A 20,959-nucleotide genomic window follows, 5' to 3' on the forward strand; every position below is an offset into this window, starting at 1 on the left:
ACAATTTTGTTTGTGTTTGTGTTTTTTTTTTTTTTTGAGACTGTCATTAGATTTCCGATTAAACTACTTAAGTGTATAAAAAGGTAGTTAAAATAAAAATTATTCAGCTCTTGTATATTAAACCTATTCCAAAATTTCAATTAAAAGTATTAATGCATATTTTACTAAACTTCAGAGGACCATAGTTAATAAACTAGCAAACCAAAATTGATGATTTGACTATCAATATTTTCAGAAAAAAAAAGCTCTACTGAAATCCATTAAAAATATAGTAGTTACCATTTGAAAAAATAAAGTTGATTTTGCTATTGGTACATCTGCGTGTTTAAACATTTTGAAATTTTTATAAAAAAATTGCCTGTTAAAAATAAAGAAACAAGTTTTTTTTTCGTTTTAACGAAATTCTATGTCATCAAACCATAATCGTTCAAAAAGCCCGCCTACAATGACATAAGAAACACCCTGTATATTGTTCTCAATTAATAATTACACGTAATAAAATATAATAATTACAAGTAAAATGAACAAATATATTATATGTATTGTATAAAATATTATTTACCTAACAAGTACCTAACTGAATTACGTATATTGTACCTACATCTAATTAAAATCCGTTAAGAAGCAAAAAATAAATGTTAACTGTTATTACCTCCGCCGCAAGTCGTATTGCATTCAGTAAATTCATTATATATCCAACCGTATCCTTTGGATAATGTTAGTTTTGCAGCACTAGTTGGAATGCTATATTCGTATTCGATTCCGGGGTTAGCTTCTTGATACAGTAACTAATGTAATATATAATAAAAATATCGTTAACAGTGTTTTTTGACTATAAATAAACTAGGTATATACTAATTTTTGATTAATCGAATGCTTTAATTTTATCGAGTAAAATGTTAATTAAAACTAATTGGTGTCAAGTTTGCGCCCATACTGGCTTAAAGGTTTACGGTAAATCATTATTCATCACATAGTTAGAAGGTAAAAAAAAAATGAATATTTACTACTTAATTAGTGAAAAATAGATCCATAAATCATCACTATAGAGAAATATAAATTTTAACGGTATATGAAATTTAATTAACAATTAATTAATTTTGAATGGATACAAGGACCATTCATAATTATTTTGATTTATTATTATTTATCATAACTTTTAGTTACCTAGTAAATATAAAATTAAAAAATAAATGTAAACTCAACTACTTACCACGATATAAATGGCTTCTGAAATCGGTCCTAACGATGTAATTATTTCGGGTGTGTAAAGTGCTCGCTTTTTCCTCTCATAATGGAAAACGGAATTGCAGATTTTCAGACTTCTAGGATAATCGATCTTCCAATTACCGTTCAAGTAGTAGTGTCCAGAAATGTTTCTAATTGCTTTAAATGTTATATTTATGTTATAAAATGTTATGTAAAGAATAAGCACAAGCGTTTTAGAACTTTAAATTACCTAAATAATTATTAGATGGCTGAATTTCCCTTACTCTTATGTTAGTAGCACCTGCTGGAATCAGAAGTATATCCGTATACCCTAAAAATAAACAAAGATAAATAACTATTTAAAATAATAATATATACATTATACATGAAATATAACATAATTGTTACAAATAATTTTATTAAATGTATGTTTTAATTTCTCGAGTAGGTAGTATAGAAAACGCTTTAAATATAATATTAAAAACACTCTTAATACAACACTATTATATGGAGATTTTCATAAAAAATTATAAATATTATAATTATGACGCCGTTAACAAATATAAATTATATAGCTACGTACCGTACTGTAAATCATTCATGTCCAAAATTCCTTGGACGGTGTTGCAGTTGGATCCATCTCCTCCACAGTTGCGACAACGATCTTCTCTTACCGGTGAACCCAATAGATTATCACATCCCACTGACTGAAATTTATATTTATTTAATCCACAATTGTATGTATCTTACATTGATATCACAATAATTAAATACGTGGTTGTTAAAAAACATAATATTAGCAATTCAGTTATGTAAGCATAATACGTGTACCTATGTGTATTTAACTAAAATATTGATGTACCTAGTTCGTATAACTGAAACTTTGAGATAAATATAATATTGAAACTCAAAGGATATCGTTATATTATGGTGTTATTCGATTAAAGATGAAATATAGCAATGAAATAAACTATACAACGGTGTCTGATTTCTCCAAACATCAAACAAAAATATTCGATAAGCAATATAGACTACGACTGTAGGTAAGTATACAAATATTAATGTGAATACAAATTTAATTAATGATAATGAATAATATATTCTCAAATTTGGCTATTCACTACAAGGAGGTACTTATATACAATTATCTCAAACTCACTTATTGTATAAAACATATTTTTATGGGTACCTACTAAAAATAAATAATAATGCTAACAAATAATAATTTGAATTACGCTGGAATAAGTACTAGATAAATAAAATACTTCAAAACGAGTATAGGGTTTTTTTAAACTCGAACAAACAATAATGACTTTTATTATTAAACAATGAAATTACCAAACATTTTCCATCGACGCAAACGTCCAATTTTTCTTCATCACACGTTGTACCATCGATTACTTTATTTCTATGTCTGTAATAAAATCGTTCCCCTTTCGGCATACAATTCAGTTCACATTTATTCGGAGCTTTGGTGTAAGGAACCCACCTGTGTAAATAATTGATATTTTATGACGTACCTATGACAATACAATGTTTTTTTTGTTTTCACTTACTCGTATGTCAATCCTTCAAATGGTACTCGGTTAAATGCAGCGCATTGTTCCAGTCGGAAATCCAAACTTTTTCTGGGACATTCCTATAAAAATCAATGAATATTTCAAACGTACTTATGTTATCATTTTTATTATTACAATGCATTGGTTAATAATAATTTTTGTTAAATTATAATAGCATTAATTTAAAACTTAAGTTCCTTACTCAATTGATTTTGTTAATATTAGGTACATGGATATTATGTGCATTCGATAAATCTGTTCAAGTGTACCTAGCTTGACTGCATTTTTATCAAAAATATGAGATCCATACTACTGTATATTATACGAAACCAATTTAGTAGCTTAAAAAATATAGCTATGGTTTCTAAGGATAATTTTCGATTTTATATTAAAAACGATTTTCCACTTCTATATTTGTAACAAGTGTATACTCACTTGAATATTACAGGAATAATATCTTTTCGATGATCCTGTACAATCTTCGGAACCATCTTGTCTAAAAACAAAAATATGTCTTAAGTAAGTAGTAGTAGGTATCTACCTAATATTATATTATGTAAGTATATTAGACATTCGTGAGTCAATTCGTTTCATGCGAAAAATTATTTAATGGACACCGGATACCGTTTGTTGGTATTTGCCAAATAAAATAACAATACTAGTTAAATAAAAATATTTTTGACTAACGCATTTTTAAGGACACTGTACCTAAAATTATTTGATTTCACAGAAGTTCACCTTGAAACTCTCGAGGAGTTTCTTAATAATTATAAGTTATTATAAATTAACATTTTAACACTTTGCATTAATTATCAATATGATCAATAATCACGTCAAATAATCATATCAGTTTCATTATTTTCTATAAACTTAATGATTTATGTGTTATTTAGTGTATCTATGGATCCATATATTTATAACAATTATTTATTTATTTTCAATGAAAAAAATCCTGGTAGGAAATTTGAAATTGTAGGTAGGTAGGTACATATGTTATCTTATATATTGGTATGGAGCAATCATTAAGCAATTAACATGAATTATAATATAAACGAATAATATGTTAATGGCCGATATGAGGCGTGGTCTTTCATCATAATATTATCGTTGTATAAATTATATAATATTACCCGTTAGTTAATTGTTATGCTATTAGAAGGTATTTGCTACTCGGGTGAATGATCAACCATTTTTTTTTTATGGAATGTCTGGCTCGGGGAGGCAGTTATAGAAATCTTAACGAACAAATTATCGGTGCGCAGGACAAAAGGGAATAAGTAGAAATCTCTATATCTACCTTTGTAATTTTCAGGAAATAAAAATATGTCTCATTTCTGTATTAGATAAAGCCATCATGCTTTTAATTTTGAATATAAAATCTTTAATTGTTTACTAGATATAAACACATTAAGGTGCCCGGTGCCATTGTAATTTTGTATAGAAAAATACTCTCCACAGGAATAATGTCCTGTTCTGTAGAATCAACTAAATTTGATAAATTTTTTTTTAACTAATAGTGGGTAATATTTTACAGGCCGCATAAATTTCCGTTTTACAATGCTTTAATTTTAAACTTAATAATATGTCTTCAAAAATAATTAAATTTTAAGCGTTTTCTTATGAATTATACTGTACCATTATTTGAGATAAAATAAAAAAATTGAGTTTGGTTTGGCGTGTAGGAGGTTTTCTCCTTTCAGATAAAAAAATAGTTTTCAAAATCCGACAATTTTACAAGGCCTGAGAATTATTCCCGTGAAGTAATTTTTTTTCGATATAATACACCCTATCAACCTCCCCTAAATATGTATCGAGTAGTAGATTAGTGGAAAAGTATTATAATAAAGTCGGCAGCTAAAATATAAAATTTAATTTTCAAATTTTATAGAATTGCGAAAAATTTGAAAAACTGGCACCGGGTGGCGTCCGGATCTTTCAACATAGGTAACGATAACACGTTTAGTTGTATATAACAATCGAAAAAATTGCCAAATTGACTTATTTCCTTTTACCCACATATTAGCCAAATAATTTTTAAAGAACTATCTATATTTTGTAACATTATATAATAAGTAACAATAGACTATATCTACATTTTAATAATTTGTATACGGATACATTATATAGATTTTATATATTCTTCCACACCTACTATCTATGTAGGTACAATTATTTTTGTGGAATATGTAATATAGGTAAGAGTTAATTCGACTAATTAACAATTGTCAATTGTATTATTATATATTTATTTTAATTGTTATTTAGTGTCTTTACATATTTATGTATTGTATAATCTTTACAAAAGTATTTAAATTTGATTAGGTTAATTTCGATTTTGCTGCACATTTTGAAGTCAAACATTAATTGACATTATTTTGCCTATAACTTTTAGTGAAACCATACATATGAACATATCGTTAATTAATGCGATTTTATAGACCCACTCTATAAAAGTAAAAGCGTTTTATGTATTTTGCTATGCAGTGACATTCATCGAACATAGCCAACATAGGTGATTACATAATTATCCATTCCCTGTATAATTATCAAGTCTAAGGGCTGATGATACATTCAGTACAACCCTTTGGCAAACACAGAGTAGCCATAATTAATATATCAAAATTCATATGGGTACCTATTAAAATTATTTTAGTTATAGTCATTATTTAGAAAATACTAAACTTCAAACGGTTTAAGCTTATAATAGGTAGGTACGTGACATAATATATACCTGTATGTCAGACATCTCCTGGTTTGAAACGCGACTCCTCCACCACAGCTACGGGAACATTGACTATCGTCGGACCACGGACTCCATTCACCACTCTCCGAGGTACTGCCGTCCAGATAAACATGATATTCTGGTACGAATCCGGAGCTGCTAAATGTATTGTTCCATTGTTGTCTTTTGTGTCGACCATGTCGGAGGTGATGCTAAGAATTCAAACCATATATGATACAATTAATATTAGACATATCTAATGGACAGCGATAAACATCAATCAGTTGAAATCCACGATGTAAACACTAATAATATAATATATTATTTGAATTTAATGATCTGACATTTTAGCACAATATATGAATCATATTATGCACGTGAGTATGTTACGTTGAATGTATTTACTTGTTTTGTATTTCTTCGTGTAAATAGTATTGTATTTCTCAACTATCAGTAGTTTAATATAAATAAACATTTTTAATATTTAATTTGACCTAGCTTGAGGGAAAATAATGTATGTTTTACTAAGATTTTATAATAAGTACTTAAGTATAATAATGTACCTACAACATAATTCAGTTAGATATTTAAATTCAAATTAATAATAATTGAAAAATAACACCCAATTATTGTAACAAATAAATTATTCTCATTATAGACAGTTTAAACCATAATAAACGGTATAGCTAACGTAACGTAACTATTTTTTTTTTTTTTTATCTAATCACTAGCTGACACGCGGCAATGTGTCGTTATTGCTAGATTTTGTGATTATGCGATCAGTATATTATAATTTTTATCAAGTAGGCAATTCACCTGTGGTAGATCGCGGAAACCGCGTGGTGCGTACATAGATGTATAGTTTAACTCTAAAGTATCGAAAAATTCAAAACATTTGTCCACCGAAACCGTGATAATAGATTCTGTACTAATAGTACTATAACATACACAGCCACATAGGCTTATTACATTAATAATAGTAATTATTAAAATCGATGTCAACCATTTCTAAACAAATAATAATAATGTCAAAATCCCTGTTTGAAAATTTCCCTGGGTTAGACATCTTATTTACCTTTTTCGACGACAAAATGTAGCCTATCTTCTTCCCCGAGGTCTAATGTATGTCTGTACCAAATTTCATCGCAATCGGATGAACGGTTTGGGAATGCATAAAGGACAAATAGTCTGTCACAATAGTCAGTCGCAAACATTTTTAGTCTTTTATATATTATTATATAGATAGATTAGATCTTAATATATTGTAGGTTGCTTAGCTCAGTTGTGACATGTATTTACAAATAAATCTACATAAAAATGTATGCGCTTTTTATAATCCTATTTTAAATTCTATAAGTAAGGAAATAGTTAGTTTTTATAGATTTTCATTAACATTTTAACATTAAGTACCTATGTAATTTTGAAATGTTCTATGGTCGTTTTATATCTTTCTATTATATTGTGTCTGTTTAATTTTTAATTTTAATTTTTTATTTGCATGTCGCAAGTGTAATGTGTTATCTCGTAAATATCCCATTTTTACTTTCGATTTAAAAAATATACGTAGGTACTCATAAGTATTAGGTATAATTCTTAACTTAACCTTTATGCTTTAAGTATTTAAGGTTGAAGTGATATAATTTAATGTAGAAGAAAAAATCAAAAATATAGAAAGCTCATTGTTCAATTCATAAGTAATTAGTTTATTATGCTGAAAAATCGATGAGCCGAGACCAATAAAAAAAAATCGTAACAATCAAAATATTTAATTTAATTCAGCCGCCAGTGTGTTATACTCATACCTATAACCTATTGCCTAAATATTATAGTTATAACTTATAACTAGGGCTAGGATTTTGTAGCATTTGCATTTTATTTCGTAGTACTACAGGACATAGCTAATCAAAAACAAAATTCGATTCATTCATCACAGAGTTCAAATATGCAATTTTGATTTTGCTTTTTTTGCATTTTCTTATGATATTCGTAAATAAATGGGTTTTTGGTACTTTTTTGTCAGTTTATTAGCTTTTTAATTAGTTTTTGTTAATTATACTCATATTTGACATTTTTAGAACATTTACGTACATATTTATCCAAATTATTATTTATTAATTTATTTTAATTGTATTATTATATATACTTATTTCGTGATTTAGTAGTGAAATATTATCGCCTTATCTGAAAATATTTCTGAAAATAGATTCTTAGATTTTGTCAAAGTGCTTACCGAGTGGGAAGTAGTGGTTACGTAATACGTTGACATTTATCGATATTTAATAAAACAGTTTTAAATTTATTTTTTTCAATATTTATAAATTGTGCTTAGTTGCTCTAAGAATTACTTAGTGTGAACATATAAAAATGTGTTAAATAAATTGTTTTTTGATATTAAAAATATTTTTCAGCCAAACTTAAAAATGTTCAAGTCTTTTTTAGTTGCATTTTCTTGGTTAAAATGCTTTTTTTTGTAGCATTATTGGCAATTTTTTAATTCCTTTGTTGTAGGTTTTTAGTGCTTTATTTTCCTAGCCCTACTTATAACCTATAAAATATTAGGTATATTATAATTTATAAATAATGGTGTTCATGACTGTGTATTAAAATATAATCTTATTATTATATATATATACATATATATATACCTATATTTTTTTACTCATCAAATCGGTCTTAATTGTATCATAACAAACCTGTTAATAATATCTAATAAAAATAAAGACTCGTGAAATAAGGTGTAGGCACGGGCGGTGGTGACCGGACACGTATTGTAACGACCAGACATAATTTATATTATGAGATCGGGAGTTCGTTAAAGGTGATTAATGGAGTGTTAAAAATAACGCCACGACACCCTGTCACGGCTCGGGCGATTCTCACGATTTCCTAATCATCGTGGTCGTGAAAAGAAAAGAAAAAAAAATGGTGCAAAATGAAGGAAATAACATCGAAACGTTGATGATAACGTATCGATTACAAAAGAAGAGAATATATTATTATCATAATAATGTAGAGGATAATAACATAAAATAATATAAATTATTTCCCTCGCCGGGACACAGGCGTTGAGCTATGAAATCACGAGCCTCGCACACTCTACACACAAGTTTTATGTGCATGATGTGTATTTTTTGTGGTACTGTGTATTATACTGTATAATATACTAATATCTATATATATTTCATACAATATATGGGTACATATTATTATTATTATACGTGAGCGGTGCGCGTTATAAATATAAGATACTAATCTGGAAAGGACGACCGATTCGGATGTGCCGTGCACGTAACTCGTCTTTAATATTATACTGTGCACCGTTTGTCTCGAATTACGCAGGTATTTTGTTAAACACCACCGAAATACCGAGAAAACGAGATACTCGATACGTTATCGCCTTAAATTATAATTATATTCAAGATTTTCTATTAACACGATTTATCATAAGACCCCGCGTGTTGTGTTAAAACCTATTTGTGTTCTCTAAAATCTCTAATCCACCGTAAGTCCTCAAAGCCATATGAGTGACGATATTAGGCATTGATCGTAGAATAGTATAACGTTTGATGGTATTCTAAAACTTACAATGCACTTCGTTTACTTCATCGATTTGGACACTTAATAAAAAAAATATAAAACTTATTATTATTATTATACGATATACGTCACTGGTAACAGGCTGCCTCGCTACAAATTTACTGACCTACCTAACCGGACAATCGGTTTACATTGTTTCTAAGACGACATTTTTCGTAAGACATATTTGATTGGATTCGTTAATATTTTTATTTTTTAAATTAATTACTTTCTACCTACCTATTATTAAATATTTTTATTAAGGCATATACTGAGATGTGTGTAATTACTTATTTTTATTTAACATACGTTATACGTATATTCCATATAAGTAAATAAAACCGTTGCCCACTATAATTTTTAAGTAATGGTACCCATCAACATTAACTACAGTACATCGGGTGTCTTGTTTAAAATGTTAACAAGTGTACCTACATTATTACATAATAATACAAAATTATTATGATCTACACGGCAATAGTATTCAATCACAATACCGACCATGAAACAGATTAAATTGTCGGATTTTCTACGCACCAAGCCATCAAATAGCATTGTCACATGAACATTATATTTTATTATTATCATTTCCAAAAACACATTATTCATAGGGTTTTCATGCTGTCGAACCAAGGACACCCCTCGTAGAAGAGCATTGTAATTTTCCTTTACTTGAGAGCGTTAAACTTTATAAGAAACTCAAATTCAATAAAATCAGTACAACAACCTATTAAAAAAGGTACTCTATTTCGTGATTTATAATATAGTACAAGTCGCAAGTGTAATTTATTTTAGGATCGATGAATTTATATTTATATAAGCATATTACATGCTATATTATAGATAGATAATCTTAGTAAGATTCGTTAATAGGTATTAGGTTACCTAATTTAAGTAAGGAAAAGTACAAATATTTTCAGTGTGTAATTGTTTATTAATATTATACCAAACAGTATTGCGTATATCGAATTATGTCCGTTAACGAAAATATGGAACGTAATATTAGAAATATTAATAATCAGCTGGTCGATTTACTATTTGTATCATTTGAATTATACCTATTGTTTAATTTGTCACTTTAAAAAGATATTTTAATCAGATTACGTTTATATCTTGTCGAAGTTCAATTAATTGCATATAAAATATAATTGTTGACGTAAACTTGTTTTATACGATTTAATTATTTGTTTCTTTATAAATTATAATAATTATATCTATCACTCTTTTAAAATATATACTAGTACTATAATGGTATATTAGTACTTGTACCACCTACAACCTATTTATATAATATAAATTCATAAATTACGAACATTTAAATCAATAATTATTTACTCTATGAAAGAGTTACGTATTAGGTAGGTATACCTATAATTACCACTAATCAACGAAATGAAAAAAGAAATCTATTTCTATTTCTATTTATAAATATTATGGCTGCAACTAAACAAATTATGAGTTTAAAAAAAATTTAAATGTTTCATTATTATTACATTACACTATAGTTAGGTACCAGTTACCCACTATAATATCTAGACACTTATCAAAATTGAGTCGTTAAATGTATGGATTGTAGAATGATAAACATGTTTTGTAATAACTAATAACTATAATACAGTTTGCTTAATATTACCTGTTGGTTTTTTACTGACGATAAATTACTAAGCTACACAATTTAAAACAAGTTTCTGACTACTAATTCAGTAAAATCACGCGTAATCCCATATTAGATATGAAATATATAAAATAAAAAAAATATATAACTACATTATTCTAAATAATACATGACCAATTATGTTTCATGTCCAACTGCAGATAATTAGCTAAATTTACTTTGTTGAAAAGTACAACACGCATAGGCAGTAGGCACGTTATACACAATACACCTAATGTGTAGGTACATGTTAACACTCCCATAACTAAAATTATCCATTTATTTCGTTCAAAATATAATTTATATGTCCAAAACTAAGCAATTATTAATGATATGAATATTATCGTGAAAATCATTATATTATTTATGTTATAGTTTTAAATGTAATATGAGGTGTATAAGTTATACCTAATCATTATTTTTAATTTCTAAGTGGTCCGTCCAAAAATTATTAGGTAATGTCTTTAGCATTTTTCATGATTTTCTTTAAAACTATCGAAACATTCAACAACATATAAATAATTTATATTTCAGTAATGTAGACGGACTTCGAAGCTCCATGAACCTTTTTGAGCTTGGAGGTTTGATTAGGTAGTTATAAAATAAAAGTATTAATTACAACTGAATATAATAAGATAATAGTGTATCGTTTGCAATGTTTGATATTATTGGGGTACCTACTGCACTATTTAGTATAAAAACTTAGTTGTACAAAGCTGTATTAGCAGCGATAAAAAGTTAAATATTCATAGAAAAAAACTATGATACATACAGTATGGTATATAAAATCTGTATTATATGTATAATTCTTACTCATTTAAAAGCAAAAATATTTTGGTAGTAAAAATAACAAGCTATGCGTATGCTTAAATAGTCTGTACTTGGTAGTTTGTTTCTGAATATAATTTAGTCTAGACATAGATTCAGATAAATGAAATTCGAGCACACATTTTTAACTTAGACAAAAATTTCCTACAATATTATATGATTATACACTAATACATTAAAATTATCAAAAAGGTTTTGGTTAAATATTCTATCGAATATCGCATTTAGTGTTTCTTTACGTAAGTCACTAGGTACTAATTCACTAGTATCTATATCAATCTAACATTTCATCGATTTGATGAAAATATTATTATAATCACGAACGGCTGTCGACTAAAGAATTTAAAATGTCCATCTATTGTTTGTCTGTTTCTTTTTCAAACTACCGTCTTTGCACCATCGGCACACATAACTATCCAGGTACGTAGCTTAACATAAATAACTGCAACAGGATACCTAATATATATATATTATGTGCAGTGTATAATATAAATGTTATATAGTAGAAGTTTATTATTGTTTAACAGTGGAATTTTAAAATCCTATTTCTCGTAGGTATTTATAACAACGTCCGAGCAATTGAAATAACGGGCACGTATTTCCGACCAAATAAAAAAATAAAAGTCATAAAAATGTATATTTTTTTAATCTACACTAGTTGTAGTTATGGTTTACTGTGGTAATTCTAATATAAAGAAACTTCATTGAGATCTCGTCGATTAAAATCAAAGTATAAATGTATAAATAAAAATAATAATCTATTATAGTACATATTATGTAGTCGGACGTTAAATCTGTATGAAAACGTTTACCAAAAAATTTTCAAACTAATACTTGAAAAAGGAGTTTAGCCAATACGCCTTTAATAATTAGGTATGTATTATCTAGAAAATCAATTAATGTGATTGACTAACATAGTAACATGTATACCTAACAAAACTATTAAATGTTACGAACATTATATACACATATAGGTAGGTACAAAAACAAATAAAAACAACATAAAACAAAAATATATAGGTGCCTACGTCTAGCCCGTCTAGGTATACATAGGTGGATTAATATTTAATTCAATAATGCTATTATAATGTAGGCAGGTACCTACATTGTTGTTTGATTTATAACTCATGCGGTAAACACAGCATTAAGTTGGAACTAACCACGAGATAAACACGGCATTAAGTTGAAACTAACCATGCGCACGATTAAGTTAAATGATATATCCATTATTGCTGCTACCACTAATATGGTAGGTATATAGGTATACACATAATAATATGACTATATGAATATAATATTATGGAGAAGCCCGCTGTCCAGAAGATTTCCTGTTTAGTCTACACGGGTTTTTTTTTTTTTTTTTTGAATAATTATAATTTAATCCATAACAAAGCAAAGAGATATTTGTCATATTTTCGTGTCTATTGTGTCACATAACAAACTTGACTTTAAATCGCCATTAAGGCGTGTTGATAAATAGCTTTCAGTGACCATTATGTTTCCGTTTTGCCGGACAAAAAGATGGGTATGTGTGTATAAACTAAAAAGCCGCACACATGATTTATGACCATTACGAATCCGTGTTAGAAAAAAAAAGTGGAATAATAATTTATTTGTATATTTGAAATACAATTATTTTAATCGCTTGACGAACAGGTGGCAAAAGGAATAAGGATAAAATCTTAAGATATATTTTTTTATTGCCTAGATTATTTTAGATTCTTGAATATTCTTCATAACGTTTAGTCCGTGGATTATATTTTATTTAATAATGAACGTATAAGGGCTTAAGTTTAAATAAAATAATATCTATAGATTGTTCGGTATAATGACGAACAATAGTATAATATTATAATATGCAGTTATAATATAAATCGAGACACAGTTATTTTTTGATTTTTAAATAAATTGAGAAGTACATTTATATTAATTGTACTTGGTAATTTATTATTGGTCGTAGTTGAAACTCCTTAAAAATAATATCAAGACCCTATCATACACCTTACACTAGTTACAAAAAAATCTTTACAGATGAAAGACCCATACACAATAAATTGATGTTTAAGGATTGTGGATTGCTATTAAGCAGTGAAGCTAAGTAAAATATTGAAACAACTCAAAAACTAAATAAAATAACATGACGAATGTAAATGAAGTCTGACGATGGATAATAATGCCCCTAACGAGTTCTGTAAAACAAATATAGAATATCAAGTGAAGTGGTAAAATATAATATCTAAATTATGGGTCGATGACTTTAATGCTTAATATGAGTTCAAGAATCGCTCAATTTTTTTATTAGGTAGGTACTCTGTTTTCATATAGTTTTCATTTACTGACATAAAATACTTAAGTTGGAAACTGATCTTAAGTACCCACCAGATTTATTAGCGCGTACACCAACATTCGATTAACGTAGTTGGAACTATTAAACTGTGTTAAAAATATATAATATTATATATTATTAGGTATATTAAAATAGTAGGCGCAGTATAATAGTTATGGCGTAACGAATTAATGAGACTTTGGTCCAATCAGATAATTTTTATTTAACAAATTCTGAATTGGCGGTTAATAATTAAATTATATTATATCAAATAATTACGCGTTACTAATATACATATTATATTATTATATTTCCGTTGAATATCAGTGCATTAAGCCATTTGTTGTGAGCGAGCAACATTAAACAATATCATTATGATGTAATTAACTGCATAACACACATAAATTTTTTTTAAAAAAACCTGCGACATGGCACTAACTAACATCTTACTAGGTTTTTACGCCGAATGGATATATTTTACATGATCATCAGTCATCCGGGAATATGATAATATATCATAATATCTCGTATTCGTTGACAAGTCCTTTCGTACTTTTCCATCGGCGTTTGGCCGCGCCAATGAAAATTCGGCGCATGAGTCACTTTCGTAATATACACGTGTGTAGTAGTAGGTGTGTGTGTGCGTGTGTGTGTGTGCACAACGACCGGACTCAGACGGGCCACCGAATGCCGTTGCAGAGTGTGTTGCACATTTTAATAAACGCGCCAGGCACCCGATTAGCGGCGAAGCTGTTTGATGTTCGCATTGCACACAATATAATAATATATATATATAGTTGCAGTACAATATTACACACACACCGCGCGCACATGGCTAGCACGTGTATGGTTTTGATGAATGGGGGGGTTGGCGATGGACAACAAGTGTAACGTTTACGTACAATACATCCCATGAAAAAAAATCATATTATGCAGCGTGTGCATTAAAACTACACTCAGTAGGCATTATTATTATATTATATTATACGACTAAATAATAATAACAGTTTTTTCACGATATAGGTACCTAACATAATGTATGATCAGGTAAATGTATTTTTTATAACGATAAAAAGCTTACCTGTTTGGTCAATGATACCGAGATGTTAAATGATATAATTAGTATCAATAATGCCAGGTACCTGAAAACAATAAAAACAAATTTTAATAACAATGATATTATAAATATGTGTTTTTTTATTTCATGCACATAACTTGCATTTGCTGCATGTACCTATTATAGTTGAATTTTTTTTTTGTGCCCAAACAATTCACAATTCATAACGATTGCCATGATTATCAAATCATAATCGAAATAATAAATTGTATTATTATTTAAAACGTGTTCATGTGATTTAAATTGAAAACCAATATCGATACCTATGGGCTATAATATCAATTTACATACGATACGATACTCGTTCAGTCGTCCATATAATCATTTAGATGTTACTATAACATTAATTATATTTTTTATGTCGAGTTAAAAAAATGAAGCGGCAGCAATTATATTATATATCAGAACCCGTCTCACTGTGTGGTAAACCTCACACGTCGACATTACACAAAAAGTTAAAATATAATAATTGATAGGCCGTTCTGTTCCCTCAGATTTTTAATAAAACATGTACTTACAATGACAAAATATGTAAGAGAATTATTTTATCTTCTTATTAAAATTAAAAAAAAAAACAAAAATCAATCGTCGGTCGCAAACAATCTCGAATCCCGATTAGTCTTGGCCAGCCATAAAAATTCTCATCGTTTTTATAATATTGCTATTTAATCATTTTGTGTTATTATAAAAAAAAATATGTGGATGCAATTGATTTTTTTTAACAGTATAATTTATTTTTAACAATAATTTATTGTTCAGAATAGTATAATATCTTGTCTTGATATTTTATATGTGCATTATGGCAAGATAAACAAATATTATATTATGATTTGCCATCATCATATAAAACTGCAAATGTTTCATGGACAGTAAATATTATTAGATATAATATGCGTTAATATTCCAATTTAGTTTATGTTCCATTACTAAATATCAAATATTCATCAATTATTTTCTCTAACAACATAATATCACACCATTTATAATTTGTACAACGTCGATCAGCATATTGTGAACAATTTGATTTAAGATTCATTACATTACATAACTTGAACGAAGCTTCCACTTTCTTTAAAACGATTGTCAACAAATATATTAGTTGGATATTATTCAAACAATTTTATAAATTAAACTGTAAGATGTATTAATTTATGTCCTAACCTGACGATAGAATACAGTTATGTTTACAATACATCAATAAATCGTTATTACATACCTAATTATAACTTTATAGTTATTAATATTATGACTAGCTTTTTGAATTATGACACAAGCATCTCCGAATGGTAAGACTAAAGTATGCCAAAAAAAATATTTAGTTATAATATTTATATTTTGAATTTTCATATATTTTCCAAGTTTTTTTAACGACCATTCATATTTAGGTAGGTATATGAGTTAACAAAGAATACATATGGATTTTATGAATTCACTGAAATACTGAATAAACACGCTGCACGTTTTTTTCAAACATCCTGGTTTTCCGAAAATTCTAATTAGTAATTTAATTTTAAACAAAAAAAAAACGGATATGTTTAAATTTAAAACTATTATGAAAGAACATTTTTAAACGCTAAAAAAACTTTCTTGATTTATCTATAAATACAATTTATTATAGAGTATCCGGATGAAACCGGATGAAAAAGCATAACGATTCTACAATTAAAAACAGATGTGGAATTCGGTATATAAGTAGAAGCATATTTTTTATTGTTTTGTATTGTTATATTATAATAATTGTTCTCTGCATAGGTACCTATTACCTAATGGTTATATTAATTTTTTTATGATTATACAACAACACACTTAAAAATACCAAATTTTCAATAAATTAATATATTATAATTGTTATAAACTAATAATTATTATTAAGAAATGTCGATATTTAATTTAGTCTAAGACATTATAAAACAGCTGAACTGTTAATAACTCATTATAAAAGAATTCCTAACAGGTACCGCTTGACAACAAAGGAGTATTTCAGTATTAATAACAAAATGGAGTATGCATTGTTCTGAAAATAGCAAATAAATATAAAATATTATATCATACTTTAAGGTTTTCATAACGTTACAATTACATAATCATATGATGAATGAATAAAAACATTAAGAAATTCATTCCGTTTAAATTCTTATGATTTTTGTAAATAAAAGTTATCACGAAATTCAAAACACGATGAATTTTTTACCATCTTTCAGAGACGCTTATAAGATTTCTGTAGAGGTGTAAAATAACGTAGTTAGATACGCGTTGACAGATGAGCAGACAAATAAATCTTAATGTAATCGGAATGAGTGTATAAAAAATAGCTAACTAAAAAATAAAAAATAAAAAAATTAGGTAGTAGGAGAACAGTTTTAACGATTTAATCGAATATCAAGGGACACGCATTCCTCCGACCGATTATTGTAGACCGGTAGACGTAAAGAAGGCATCAAAAGTAACCAACAACGTTGACCGAAAGGGGGCAGGATAATGGAAAACAATGATACCGTGTAACACTGTGTAGGTACCTATATATTATTATCCCTTTTCCAGACAAATTACTATGGGTTCTAATATAATTGTTACAAAGAAAATATAGCGTTACCTATACTATGTAATTATACGATATGTCCTAACACTTGTATGAAATTGGAAATATGAAAATAGATTCATAATATTACCATGAAGCAATTAATTAAACTAAAATTAAGATGACTTTTAATTTAAACCTCATCACAGTTACCTATACAGGAATATTTATTGTCATTAAATATTTAAATTTTTATACGTTTATATCTTTGTAAATTGTATTCAAGATTGGAAGTTTAATCATATTATATTAATTATCTATTGACCAACGACCGTTTATAATTTTATATTTTAAAATATTTTTGCACCGCAAATAATAATAATAAGCATAAATGTACATACAGACAGAAATTAATCCATTTAAACTGTTGTGAGATTTATAGTGGAGATTATGGTTTTAGTCCAACAATTTGTTTTCCGTATTTGTACGGCTATAAACACGCGATGGATATTATACATTGTGATAAACGATTTTTATGACGACCGTCATTGGACACGTCTCGTCATTCACAACTACTTAATTTGGAGAAAAAATTTATTATCTCGACGTGCCCCTAGTTCATGTTTTCGATTACCGGCGGGAGACCGTTTTCGATATATTCTACCTTCAGATGAGCAATTCCAGTGTACACGCTGCAAGACGAAGAACGGTCGATTAATAATAATCATTGCCCTTCGTATACAACATGTTTACATTTCGAATTCGGTTAAAATGTTATTTACAACTCGGACGTTTTTATTGTAACCCGATGGTATAAGTGTATAACGCCGCGGAATGCAAGATAAAGAAGTAGAGATACAGGGGTTCTATAATCATATTATATATTGAATGGTTTTTTATTTTATTTTAACGAGGCACGACGACCCGCTGTTTCCATTATCTCACCTTTAAATTAGTGTTTTTTACTTTTTACAAGCATACGCGAATAACCATAATAATATCATAAATAAATATTCCAAAACACCTGAAATACAAACACTGGGTTGATACGCTCTTGGGGAGCTCACGCACGTAACAATAACAACAACGATCGGACTGTCCCTAGCTGTTTTGTCTTTCCCGATGAACACCGGTGATAAGACCGAGGCCTGATGAATTGTGAAAGTCATTGACGGAGAAGAGCTTAAAGTGACCGTCCGCGATGTGTTTTGTGTGTTGTGTGTTAGGTAGATATAGGTAGATATACGATGGCGGGGACCACCCGCGCGCAGGAGACTTGAACGCGACTTCGGATGTAATAATAACTCAGACAATAATATTTCTGTGCTGGTTCTTCAATCTTCACGTTATTAATCGTCCTGTGGTTACCACTACCAATGCCACCGCCATCATCAACACCACGCCGTCACCACTGTATAATACTATTATCTGGTATATTTATGTAGAAGTCTGTCAGTTTACTGCATATCAAAATATCATAATGTAGGTACACTACAGCATTACATCACATCAAAAGGATAAATATTATATTACTATACATGTAAATGCGTTACATATATTATAATAATATCTTGCATGACTCAATTTATTAAATATATTGTATCTGATTTGTGAATGAACGTAAGTTAGACGGGGTTTTATACTCAGTTCGTTATAACTAATAAATCATTTTCCAAACCTAAGTACAAGTATTTGAAACATATTAAACTGAGAAAATCAATTAAAATTACGAAATCAAAATTATACCAATAAAACTGATTGGGTTATTATTGTATGGTAAACATTTTAAAATATTTATATTAATGAATATTATAGAATAGACATGCATGACTATTTTTTTTAATCGTCGTAGCCCGTAGGTACTTTAAAAATTTAATTAATCAATTAATATTTTTTTGTGAAAGATAAATACATACACTTTTCTTATATAAGAACTAATTAGTGTATAAAAATATTATTTTAAGTTATAACCTATGAAAATAATAATAATAAAGAATTGTTTTTATAATACGTAATTAATTAGTAAAATAAAAATACAATAACATTGACTTAAATCGTAAATTTATCGGAAATTAAGGTCATAAAATAGGTAAGTTAATTGGTTTTAGTAAAAAAAGTAGAATAAGTTGTTAATACAAATTATCTAATATGACACCATATTTCAATGACAGATATTATAACACTAAATACCAACAACAATAGTTATACAAAATGTATTTTAATATGTATAATATACATTATCTTGTACCAGGTCAGTTAAATTATTACTTAAGATCAAAAGGTATTTGAAGTTATTTAAGTGTGTTGTATATAATATATACTTAATATTTATGTGGTTGTGTTATTAATTGTACTGTTATGGATATCTGATGTAAATAATATGAATATATAGCAAAGTGGTTTTTTATTTAATGCATCAGGTTAAAACATTAAATGAAATGAATTACAAACCCCCAAATTGAATTTAACATGTGTGTTTAATTTACTGTTTTTATTGACCATAAAACGCTATCTAAAACATATTATTTTTAATCCCATACAAATAATTCAAGACGCGATACTACGTTAAATAAATGTTTTTTTTTTCAAAATGATGTGTATGTATACCCAATACATACTTACACAAGTACCTACTATAGAAACGTCATTTGTCACGATGATTGTAAGTTATTTAGAATAACGAATATTGTAATATTATATAAATATTATATTATACAAGAGTATTGAAAAAAAGGCCGTATAAATACTTTCGTTTTTTATTTGATTTGATTAAAAAATAATCATTTTTTTTACTTTTGAAAACATTTAAAAATACATTTTTTATAAAAACAATATCAATTATTTCAGTCCTAGACACTTAGTCTATAGTACATTGTACATACACAATAGTACAATGGTACTCTATACCTTACGTATTATTTTTTTTTTTTTATATTATAATTTAAAATCAGATTCATTAAATATATATTACCTTTAGCTAAAAATATAAAAAGTAAATTAATACCGACGCTTGATAACCATTTTATATATTACTTTAGCAAAATAATCACGAAAGAGAAAAACTCAATTTCGAAAATGAATTTATATGTTTTTATTGGAATAATCTCATAAGTACATGTGACACTGACACATTTTACATTCTAGTATTAGGTGGGTTGTAGGTAGGTACATCGGTATTAGGTATATGGGTCAATTAAAAAAGTAACCGTTTCTTAATTTCGCCGTTTATCCTACCGATGACGACAATAATAAATAATAATGCACATGGTTACGTATTGGCAATCATTTTATGCATTATGTTTCTAGTTTTCATAAATGTGTAGTACATTTAATGACCAGTAAAAAAATGCACGCATTCCATCCAGAAGAACAACACGCCGGATATATATATATATTTTAAACACCGTACCGTAACTGATTGCCCTGTAGAACTAATACTCTCCAGACATT

At 27.8% G+C, this 20,959-nt stretch overlaps 1 protein-coding gene across 4 annotated transcripts in view; it reads right to left on the minus strand.

Annotated features, from left to right (window-relative positions):
• Positions 1-20,959, minus strand: part of LOC100162064 (papilin) — a 47,590-nt gene that overhangs the window by 16,416 nt on the left and 10,215 nt on the right. For all 4 annotated transcript variants that reach the window (XM_003248140.4, XM_001951945.5, XM_016808748.2 and 1 more), the window contains exons 2-10: positions 14,956-15,016; positions 5,500-5,702; positions 3,204-3,264; positions 2,766-2,848; positions 2,548-2,698; positions 1,793-1,916; positions 1,460-1,540; positions 1,214-1,386; positions 653-788 (exon numbers count right to left, since the gene is read on the minus strand). In XM_003248140.4, the coding sequence (XP_003248188.1) occupies positions 653-788; positions 1,214-1,386; positions 1,460-1,540; positions 1,793-1,916; positions 2,548-2,698; positions 2,766-2,848; positions 3,204-3,264; positions 5,500-5,702; positions 14,956-15,016 (1,073 nt within the window). The remainder of the gene's footprint in view (positions 1-652; positions 789-1,213; positions 1,387-1,459; positions 1,541-1,792; positions 1,917-2,547; positions 2,699-2,765; positions 2,849-3,203; positions 3,265-5,499; positions 5,703-14,955; positions 15,017-20,959) is intronic.

This window comes from Acyrthosiphon pisum, chromosome X, assembly GCF_005508785.2.
Source record: "Acyrthosiphon pisum isolate AL4f chromosome X, pea_aphid_22Mar2018_4r6ur, whole genome shotgun sequence".
Lineage (NCBI taxonomy): Eukaryota > Metazoa > Arthropoda > Insecta > Hemiptera > Aphididae > Acyrthosiphon > Acyrthosiphon pisum.